At 40.0% G+C, this 12,280-nt stretch overlaps 1 protein-coding gene across 1 annotated transcript in view; it reads right to left on the bottom strand.

The window, feature by feature from the left end:
• Positions 1 to 12,280, bottom strand: part of LOC126249251 (titin-like) — a 640,870-nt gene that overhangs the window by 35,953 nt on the left and 592,637 nt on the right. The window contains exon 15 of the mRNA XM_049950908.1: positions 102 to 128. Within this exon, the coding sequence (XP_049806865.1) occupies positions 102 to 128 (27 nt within the window). The remainder of the gene's footprint in view (positions 1 to 101; positions 129 to 12,280) is intronic.

The raw sequence follows: 12,280 nt of genomic DNA, 5'->3' as shown, positions 1-12,280 counted from the left end.
AACAACATTGGCATTTTATATCCTTAGTAGAAAATGAGTGTTTTACTCTAATAATGAAAATTATAATTTTAAATATATGTGAAAATACTCTAATTCCATACCTCTGTAAAACCTCACATTTGGCATAGCTACAAGAAAATAATCAACCATGATAGTGTCTGCATTTACACACAATATGTGAACTTAAATTACTTATTACAATAATGAAGATACTGTGTACAAAAATTCAGTAATTTACCATGCACTAACTACTGCACAAACACATTAAGTGTGACAGAGTTCTAATCTAAAGTGTTTTGTTCGACTAAATTATTTTTAATCACATAAATGGGGTTCAACTCTATATTTATTCTGAGAAAATACTGAAGATCACATTTCCTAAATGAATATTTCTATTACTGGTAGTTTACATCTGCGACACTCAAAACTAAATACATGTCTGATGAATTAATAGTATGTGCTGTGTTGTTTGATCATCAATTTCTGTCAAAGAAACAACAGCCACAGCTATCTGAAACCAAATGTAGTGTGATTTAAATTTAAGGCAATGATAGAATTTGCTTCCTGTCTGAATTTGTAAAACAGAAAAAAAGAATTTTAAAGAAGATGCCAAGCTGATAACAGATCTATAAAAAGAAGAGTACCTGTACAACTCCAGTAAATGACAGATGTCCCAGTACCTACATAATTCACCATTTACCACAGAAAAATTATTTCTTAGGCTGATTAATTGGGAAATAATAACTCTTTTAGGTGTATTTTTTCTATTTTTAAATGTAATCCATAAGGTATGGTATTACTGCGGTTTACTAGTAGACCTAGTCTGCATAATCATATTTTCAATTTGAACATGCAAAATAATAAAGTTAAAACATGCTACATATATGGAATTACACATGGATATCTTTTAACATAATGGCCAAAGCATTTTTATGAAAACTTCTACATAAATGTGACCTAAAACACTTTTAACATTATCTATCAATTACACTGCACAGAACATGGGATGATTTTATAAGTAGACAAATCCACAATCTATTTTTTGTTTCTCTGCCTCATTTAAAAGAGTAAAATTGTTTTAATAGCTTCAATGGTTATGTAATCTCTGAAATTCAGTCCTAGAGATACTCCATAAATAGGAAGGGAAGGTCTGATCCCAATCATTTCCTTAACTAGTTATGTCACATGCCAGTAAGGGTACATTAAGAAGTGTTGCCAAAGCCAACACTAATTCATCGCATTATCTCACAACACCAGAAATAGTGAGTAACAAGTACAATAATATGACAAGGCTGGTAAATCTAGTATTTTTGTAAAGAATGCCAGAAATGGGCAACATTAAGTGCCATACCACCTCAGAGAAAAAAAAGAGAAGAAGAGCAAGTAAAGGAAGAAGTGAGCAAATGAAGACATTAAGTGGCAAATCACTCGAACAGAGGTACTGAAATGGCAGATGATGTTCAAGATGCAATCATAAAACAGAAAAAAGGTGAAGATGAATTTTTAAACATCCAGAATATTTCTTTGACCAAAATGAAAGAGAAGACTTAAATATTAGGTTTACAGAGGCTGCGAGCAACTTCAAACTGCTGTGTTTCATTACAATAATATACAATGAAGAGCCAAAGAAACTGGTACACCTGCCTAATATTGTCTAGGGCCCCCACGAGCACACAGAAATGCCGCAACACGATGTGGCATGGACTCAACTAATGTCTGACGTAGTGTTGGAGGGAACTGACACCATGAAACCTGCAGGGCTGTCCATAAATCTATAAGAGTATGAGGAGGTGGAGATTTCTTCTGAACAGCATGTTGTAAGGCATCCCAGATATGCTCAATAATGTTCATGTATGGGGAGTTTGGTGGCCAGAAGAGTTTAAACTCAGAAGAGTGTTCCTGGAGCCAGGCTGTAGCAATTGTGGATGTGTGGGGTGCAATGCACAATGGACCTGAATAGATGCAGATGATCAGACAGGATGCTTACGTACATGCCACCTGTCAGAGTCATATTTAGACATATCAGGTGGTCCCATATCACTCCCACTGCACATGCCCCACACCATTACAGAGCCTCCACCAGCATGAACAGTCCCCTGCAGACATGCAGGATCCATGGAATCATGAAGTTGTCTACATACCTGTAAATGTCCATCCGCTCGATATGATTTGAAACGAGACTCGTCCAACCAGGCAATATGTTTCCAGCCATCAACAGTCCATTGTTGCTGTTGACAGGCCCAGGCTAGGTGTAAAGCTTTGCCTTCGGCTCTGAAAGCCGATTACAATGATGTTTCGTTGAATGATTCACATGCAGACACTTGTTGATGGCCCAGCATCTGAAGCAATTTGCAGGAGGGTTGCACTTCCATTACGTTGAATGATTCTCTTCATCCTGTACTTGCAGGATTTTTTTCTGGCCACAGTGATATCGGAGATTTGATGTTTTACCAGATTCCTGATATCCACGGTACACTTGTGAAATGGTAGTACAGGAAAATCCCCACTTTATCACTACCTCAGAGATGCTGTGTCCCATTTCTCATGTGCTGACCATAACACCACATTCAAACCCACTTAACCTGTCATTGTAGCAGTAGTAACCAATCTAACAACTGCACCAGACACTTGTTGTCTTATATAGGCTCTGCCAACTGGAGCTCTATATTCTTCCTGTTTACATATCTCTTTATTTGCATCCACATGCCCATACCAGTTTCTTTGGTGCTTCCATGTATATTATTTTACATGGCTATCTTTCTATTACAAATACATTTCACTTCTATTTTTATTTATGTTAGTTCACTTTACACCTTTCTCTCAGTACACTTGTTTCAATGTCCTTTTGTTTTAATCAAATGCATCTGAAGGATGTCCTTCCTATACTGATGCTGTCTGAGCTTCAGACAGGCCTTTGAATACAGCCAGGTAAAATGTGGGCTGGCCACTGATGTAATTCTGAAGCTGGGTGCTGCAGCAATCATCATGCAGCAACCTGCAATGTAGTGCTCTGCTGTCAGTGGTTGACTGTGTCACTACACAGTGTAGCAAAATGGGCATTTCTACAGCAAAGTAAGCATTGGAGGCCTACCACCTGTCAAAACACATTTGGCCAGAGCAAGTTTAAATGTTCCGAGCTCAGCTTGTAGCAACATTCCTTGAGCATCATTCATTTGACTGGCATAGTGTCCACACTAGTAGTCAGTCAAATTTACAGCAAAGCTACTCTGGCCTCATTGAGCACATGAAGCTGCTGATCTATGAGCCATGGGCTTCAAACTAGATCCATTGAGGTGAGGCCATCCAGGGGTGTGTCATCACATGACAATCAATCCAGTCTCTAAGGGTCACAGGTTTTATGGCCTGCACACTCGTGTCAGTATCACAGAGTGCCAGCAGTACTTGACAACACTCTGGCTTGGCTTTAAGTCATCAAGCTGACAAGGTGAATTGCATCAGCTAGGTTTCTGCCTGTCACCAACTGCTGCTGTCTCATCGTACTGATGAGAATGACACTCGCTGCCTACTAGCCACAACTGGTACCTGGGCCACTGCTGTCTGGGCAGTGCACAGGAGGCATCAAGTAATAAAGATTTTTCTTGTTGAGTAAGAATTTTTGATTCTGCACTTGCAAAAATAATGGAAAAGCCATACCACAGCTCTCTACACACACCACCCTGCTTTCGCAACTGGCAAGCCTGTAACAGTGTTGTCAGAAGAGCCAGTGCCTATGATGATGTATGGCATCACTTCACCATGGCGAGTGAAAATGAGTTGTTTTGCATGTGTTAGGGTTGGGTAAGCAATGTTTCATTGCCAGGATTGGAGGTCTGAATGTAAACTTCAAGTGCTGAAATGGGACTCAATTAATCACGTATGTGGTTTTGGAGGGCAAAATAATGAAAGATATAAGGGTTTGCAGCCAGTTAGATATTTGCATTGTAACTTGATGGGGCACAGTGCTCAATGGGCCCAGTCATGCCCTGTAATCTGTTTCGAGGATGTATTAGTGTTCATAAAAACCCTATTAAGAGCTGAATATGCTGGATGCTGATCAGAGCAGCTTTTATATATTGCGTAATTATGTTTGGTGGGATAAACTAAGAAGTTCTGGAACACATAGACACTTGAAATTCTGTCGGTAAGCTTAGTACAGCAATACAGAAGAACAATGTCTGTAGGTATTGCAGAGAACAGTTGGGCAGTGTGTTGCAAATACAGGGAATCCATCAAAAACTTTGCAAAATGGATTAGAATGCTAAACATTAATATATACATGATGATGAATGAGAGAGTCCTTCTGCAGGAGACAGAACAAAGGGCATTATATGCATTTTATGGGGCCTGTTGCCTGGTGTATCAAGAAATGTACAAGCAGAATTCTGTGACTGCGATGGTGTTAATGGAGTTAGATGTGGTGACCTTAGTTTGAGATAGGAAGGGAACTGGTACTACATGAAGATGCAAGAGAACAAGCCACATACAGTGGGAATGCCCCACGATCTGCAATGTAGAAAATGCATGTGAATGAGGTGAACGTAAGAGGACCATAGACAAAAGCCTACCATGGAGCATGATAGATGCACATGGGGTGGGAACAGTAATCAAATGTTAACAACAATGGGTGTCCAGGGGTGCTGTGCAGTGCTTCCAGTAAATAGAAGCTCTTCTAAAATGTGTGCAATGGTACAGTTTTGCTCAGGTAACTTAGTGGATGAAAGAAAGTGTAAGATTTTACTGGACACAGACTTTGAGATCATGCATCAAGACAATTCAGATACAGCAAATCCAGACCCTAAGCTCAAGCAAGCCACCAGTTTCGTTGCATTATGATAAAGGTAGAGCATTTGGAATGGGCAAAGAAGATAGCAATGGAGAAGTTATTCTTGGGATATGAGGATCTCTTTAAAAGTTGTGCATCTTTGCCAGTGAGCCCAGTGACACAGCACTGAATCTCAAGTGGGGACGAACTGTCTGTGTATTATAAGCTGTACTGTATAGCACATCACCTGCAACCAGTGACGGAAGAATTTATTAACCAACAGTTATGAGGTGAATCACTTTTGTTGTGACTATTGGTACCATATCAAGTGTACAGTTAGGGATGCTTATCCAGTGCTGAATATAATGGAAACATTGAATAATCTGGGGCAGGGCAAATATTTTCCTATCCTGGATCAGTGGTGTGGTTATCACCAGTTACAGAAAGCACAAAGGGATCACCCAAAGACAATATTTATGATGCTGGCAGAACATTACATTATAGGTATATGTTGTTTAGGTTTAAAAAATACCAGCACATTTTTGCACCTCTTTGATAGGTTATTGAAACTTAGATAATGTATGGTTAATGCAAAGAAAATGGAAGAGTATGTATTATAGCTAAGCAAATTGTTTAAGTAGCTGTGCATAGCACATTTAACACTCACAAGGGAACCTCCCCATCGCACCCCCCTCTGATTTAGTTATAAGTTGGCACAGTGGATAGGCCTTGAAAAACTGAACACAGATCAATCGAGAAAACAGGAAGAAGTTGTGTGGAACTATGAAAAAATAAGCAAAATACACAAACTGAGTAGTCCACGTGAAGATAGGCAACATCAAGGATAATCTAAACTCAGGAGCGCCGTGGTCTCGTGGTTAGCGTGAGCAGCTGTGGAACGACAGGTCCTTGGTTCAAGTCTCCCCTCAAGTGAAAAGTTTTTCTTTATTTTCGCAAAATTATGATCTGTCCATTCGTTCATTGACGTCTCTGTTCACTGTAATAAGTTTAGTGTCTGTGTTTTGCGACCACACCGCAAAACCGTGTGATTAGTAGACGAAAGGACGTTCCTCTCCAATGGGAACCGAAAACATTTGATCACAAGGTCATAGGTCAACCAATGCCTCCACAGGAAAACACGTCTGATATATTCTATACGACACTGGTGAGGGCATGTGCGTCACATGACAGGAATATGTTGTTGACCCACCTAACTTGTACACTTGGCGAATGGGTAAAAAGATTCTTCTACATTGCCCGATTTAGGTTTGTGGATGTGAGAATTACTCCCAAAAAAGTGATGAAAACATAAGAGTTTGTCACATAAACTGCAACAAATGAATCCAACAGTTTCACAGTCGCACACTTTTCCCTGTGCTCTGTCAAAACATATGTTTTTAACGTTTTCAAAATTTTCCGTGTGTAGACCGTCAAATCCTGCATATGTCCAAGCAAATCTGAACATGTCCTGGAATTTTGGAGAGTGAAGTTGATTATGTGTGAGTGCCTGAACTTTGATAATTGTCTGAAAATAAAAAATAAAATTTTACGCTCGAGGGAAGACTTGAACCAAGGACCTGTCGTTCTGCCGCTGCTCACGCTAACCACGGGACCACGGCGCTCCTGAGCTCAGATTATCCTTGATGTTGCCTATCTTCACATGGACTACTCAGTTTGTATATTTTGCTTATTTTTTTCATAGTTCCACACAAGTTCTTCCTGTTTTCTCGATTGATCTGTGTTCAGTTTTTCAAGGCCTATCCACTGTGCCAACTTATAACTAAATCTGAGGGGGGTGTGATGGGGAGGTTCCCTTGTCAGATTAGAAAAATGTTACTTTATGCCAGAATAAGTACTGTATGTATGGCATGTAATAAGTTGCAAGGAAGTTGGAGCAACTCCAGGAAAGACATGCAGGATTTTCCAGTGCTACATAATACAGGAAAAGAGCTGCAGTCTTTCTTAAGCCTGGCGAACTGTTACTGTAAGTAAAAGCATGGCTACTCACTCATCTATTGGAAAAAGGAGTGAAATTTCACTGGTCAGTGGAGTGCAAGGTTGTGGTCAGTCAGTTGAAGAAACCATTAACAACTGGACCGGTATTAGTTTTCCAAATTCTAAGAAGGAATTTCTGCTATCATGCAGTGCAAGCAATCATGTGACCATCTGCGTAGTAAGTCAGGAAGTGGATGGCGCAGAACATCAAGCTGCCTTATCTCAATACAGTTGAATAATGTGGAATAGAACCATTCTACAAAGGAGAAAGAGAAACCTAGTCTCATATATGGCATAATATATTTTTGATGTTATTTTTATGGAAGAATATTCACAGACATAATAGATCATGCAGCACTGAGATGGCTATTAGCATTGAAAAACCCATCTACCTGGTTAATGCATGTGGCAGCAATATAAAGTGAATTTGATTTTGAGGTGATTCATCAACCTTGAAATTTACATAGGAATGAGATGTCCACAGTCAGAAAATTTGTGTGATACAAAGAGTGGGTGCTTTCTCTGGAGAATGGCAGAATGTAGATGCTACTGATGTGGAAAGCAAACTATCTGGAATGTAATGAAAGGTCACTGTGCATCATGGAATGTATGTAAATAAACAAAATTTTGATCTCATATTGCAGTACGAGCAGCATTACAAAATGAAGTGTTAAAACAGGTACATGATCATGGCATGGAGGTCATAGAACCACAGAGTGACATTTAGCCATACAATATTGGAAGCAGGCACATAAGCATGATGTACAACACTGAGTAAGGAACTGTGTACATGTGCACAATAAGTCAAATTAAACCATCAGCATATTACACTGCAGAGATTATTGGAGGCCAGCAAACCATTTGAGGTCATTGGGTTAGACACTTTAGGCCCTTTTCAGCAGACTAGCAGGGAATCATTGTGTATTACCCATAACAGAACACTTTTCACCCCCTGTACAAATGATAGTTATTATCAATTAATAAGCCACCACAATGGCACAAGCCATGGTTAGTAACTGGTTATTAAACTTCAGTACACCAGAGATCTTGATCTGGATCAATGTACTTACTTAATGTCAGAACTGATAAAGCAACTTCATTGTTCGCTACAGATTTGTAAAAATTAAGAACAAGTGCCTTCTACCATAGGTCCACAGGATGGTAGGAAAGATATTGAGGCACTATGACACCAGTCATCATCATGACTGGAATACACTATTACCTTACATAGTGACAGCATACATTTTGAAAGTGAATGGCAGTATAGGACTTTTGTCATATGAGGTAGTATGTAGACAGAAGACACCATCAGCATTTGAGATAGTAAAACGCAGAGTGGGGAAAATGGTGCATCAGTGCTGAATTTTGGGAAAATGGTCCACCAGTGCTGAATTTTGAGAAAACTTTATACACAGTAAGTCATCAAGGTCTAAAAGTGAACATAAAGGTCCTTGAGCAGTGGGAGTGAATGGGATAACACATTGCTGAATTCTCTAAATGTCATGTAGGATGCTATGGGATGTTGATAGTCATTACATCCCATATAGAGAAACTAAAAACTTCTATGCTCATTACCAAGATCCACAACAGGTGATCAAGATGATCTTACCAGTAAATGTGAAGTTACAGCTCCCTCCTTGTACCACAGGCATCCATGTTGTGCATATTCAACTCTTTCAAGGTGCACCACAGGCTTTACCCCCATTACCAGCACTGGTTCCAAATAAAGGTGGGTTGAAGGGGAGGGGGGGAGGGGGGAGGAACGTGAAAGGGAAAGTGGCATGACAAAGGAGCAAGCTGCTCCACATAGTCTGCACATACCTCACTGTGTGCACTAAGATCAAGAGGTAGGCTCTAATAGAGAAGTGAGGAGGGTGATTGAAGTTTCCTTGCTTTAGGCAACATCACTGACAGACATGGCCACAAGACGTATCATGCTATTGATGCTGCTGCACTTCTGCAATTGTGGGGGGTTGCGCACAATACAGGTATGGCCACTAGAGGATGGAGTCCTGTTAACTCAGTGAGAAGGCATTGACATGACAGATCACTGGTGGACATTGAAACTGAGAAATGAGGTTCAAGGCTGGACAAAGTCTTTGGGGAGATCCATCAGAAAGCTAAGGAGAAGGGGGTGTTAAATTAAGTGTCTGGTGAATACTAGAGTTTAAGGGCCTCTTATAATTGTTTAGAGGGACAGTTATAGCAGGCTATGGATCTAGTGCTGCACACCGTGAGAAGACATAAACAGGGATGTGTAGATGCAGGAGGAAGATAGTTGATGACTGTCTTGAGGACAAATGATGCTGAAAATATGAGGCAGGTGTGCAGCATGATGATATATGTGCAGTTGGAAGCAGAGGGCAATAGAATTCTGACTAAATGGTATACAACCCAGCTCGCTAATCTGGAAAATGAAGTGTTGAAGAACAGTAGGACTAAGTGTGGAGCTGACTAACTACACTAAGGGGGTGGGCAATGAGGTGAATTGAGATTTGGATATTATACAAGCACAATTAGATCTGTGAGACACACAGTTAACCCTGGAAAGAGTTTTGCGTACCAGAACTGACAGTAATGGCAACGCTCAAATAGAAGTAGCAGAGTTACAGGAAGCCTTCCAGTATGCAGTACAAGGGTAACTAAAACTGTGCTACCTCCAGGAAAGTTTCTGGCAGGGCTACGTCAGACATAGGTAGGGGTACCAACCACTCTGGAAATAATTTGGCCTTCAGAGGAAAACACATTATGGATCTATCTCCATCTTACAAGAGTGCACGTTAGTGCTGTCACAAATGACTCCATGGATAGCATGCAGTAACAGTAGATATGAATGATGTGAGGTACATCAGTATCCAGTGAAGTGGAGAACATAAGGGAAATTTATACATCTCAAAACAAAGAAGATTTTGTTAGTTATTTCAGATAGGAAGACTGATGTACTGATGGCAGCAGAAGTGCTGTACCAAAGCCAAAGGGAATAGATTACAGTATGCTCTATAAGATGGTCCAAACTATCACTAGGACATGTGAATTGGAACTGTTTCTCATGAAGCAGATGGTGCTATGAGCAGGGACACTCAAAGGTAACAAAACAATTGGAACAGTGGAATACTGCTAAACGAAACTCAATGTGACATCTCAGGATTCACTTTTTGGCTACCAGCAGTGATAATATGCTCAGAACCTTATGTGTCCTCTACTGTACCTACCTGATAATCCTCTCAAAATCCTGCCAGCAAAGAACCTAATTTACTCAATAGCTACCCTCTATCTCACCATACTTAGTTCCTAAACAAGCTGTTAGCAGCACTGAACGGCCACATTAGTGCAAAACAGTTGTTCCAGCACATTCAGCAATACTGCATTGGGTGCCAGCACTGAGACATGGTAACAGGAATTTCAATGTTGGGAATGTTCTTAATCTCGGCCGTCACTTTTGTGGGCTGTATCTACCATCAGAAAAGAGCTGTCTGCCTATCCGATCTCCCATCTCACCTACCAACTTAATGGAAACCACAAAGTTTATCACAGGTGACCGAATATTCTGGTTGTACAAGTCACCATATGATATGATGGACTGTTTAAGAAGAACAGAGTGTGCATGAAGTGTAAATAGTGGAGTGGGAAAGTGCACTGCAAGAGTAGGGGGAAATCTGTAGACACAGTAGTGCTGTGCTGATTTAGTGATTCACAAGTTCAGCAGCAGCCTGGAATTCAGAGGACTGGATGTTCCTGAAGGGGCAGGAGCATTGTGGCCTGAGCTTCATTCAGACCTCCATGACCAACTGAGTGATTTGCTGGCCATCCATTCAAGTAATTCTGCAGCCACCTGCTGCAATAGTGCTGGTGCAGTACTCTGCAGTGTGTCTTTCTGCTGTCAGAGATTCACTGTGTTACTACATGCACAGTGTGGTACAATGTGGCTTCTCCATACTCAGATATGTGACCACAGCTTACTGCTCCTTGAATGCATGGTTACCGCCCCTTGAACACACCGGTCCAGAGGTAGTATAAATGTTCCTAGCTCAGCCAGTGGTTCCATTCCTGCAGTTTCATGTATTTGACCAGTCATTGGACAAATGTATGACTCAGCTACTCTACCCTCAAGTGGCATCACTGACTAGCTGAAGCTGCTGATCTATGAGCCATCATTGAGTCCTGATGGTTCTGAGCTCTGAATTGGATCTGCTAAGGTGAGACCATCTGGTGGGTGATGTCAACTGACACTTCAGCCAGTCTCTGTGGGTCCCAGCTTCAATGTGGAGCCTACTCAGTTCCTGCCTGACTTGCCCTTCGTAACCAAACTGATGGGACAACTCACATTGGTCAAGTTACTGGTTGCTGCCGGCCCCCACTGTCTGAGCATGGCACAGAGGATATCAATCGCTGCCTGATAGCCATGAATAGTACTAAGCTGATACCGCCAATGCTGTAATTGTATTGAGTAATGGAGAATGTTCTTGTTGAATAAGTATTTTTGACTCAGTGCTTGACATGGTACTGGAAACCATATTACAGCTTCCCACACAGGCAACTCTGCAGCCAGAACCAGTCAGCCCATAACAATATGAACACAAATCTGCAATGAATTATTGGCTGTTTCCTATATGTTGATTACTAAGTCATCTGTAGTTTGGAAATGTACACATCAACCAATTTGCTTATAACCAGGGCCTACCCTTTTTCTTTAGCTTTTTTTTTCTAATCTCTTACTGTGGTTTAACAATAATTTTAATTCATGGGATTTTTCTCTACTTCAATATTCTTGCTAAATGGTGATTATGCTTCCCAATTATAAATAACTGTTATATTCTGAATATACAACAGACATGAGTATTGAACATCACAGTTTATGAAACACATCCATGTGTTACAATATTTTAACAACCATTACAAGACCAAAGGTGTACATTCAGATGCAATTTTTCTTTGGCATGATACTAGAAAATCCTGGGTGAAATAAAAACAATGGAATGACTCAAAATAATGATAAATATATAGGGATATAAGCAAGAACTAGAACATAATAGCTTGGATGTTTTCAGTGGTGTTACAAGAATATTAGCTTGCTGTATTGCACCACAAAGCATTTGTTTGTGTGTAAGGCAATGGATGTTGTTTGAAGTAGGTGGAATACAGTAACTCCACTTCAGAAATTTTATGGACAGAAATGTGAAGCACTTACTTACAAAATTTACTTTACACTACAAATTATTGTACTGTGAATTATCTTGCATATATTACAGTTAAACAGTGCATCACTGAATGAAACTTTCAACTTTTTGCAAAATTATAATAGCTGAAATACTTTGACAAAAGCCCTTAGAGTCAAGAATTACAGAAATATAGCAACTGATGTGGAACATCATGCAGTGTCCAATCAGTTGAAAAAAAAATAATCAATGCTTCTTCTATAACTTATTAATGGTAGCTAACAGATCAACAACTAATCCCAATTTTGAAAATTTCAAACTGCAGTAACAAAACCACTTTCAGAATTTAATTCCAAAATTTACTTAA

The sequence above is a fragment of the Schistocerca nitens genome, chromosome 3, assembly GCF_023898315.1.
Source record: "Schistocerca nitens isolate TAMUIC-IGC-003100 chromosome 3, iqSchNite1.1, whole genome shotgun sequence".
NCBI lineage: Eukaryota > Metazoa > Arthropoda > Insecta > Orthoptera > Acrididae > Schistocerca > Schistocerca nitens.
This window is presented reverse-complemented; position numbering and strand designations above follow the sequence as displayed.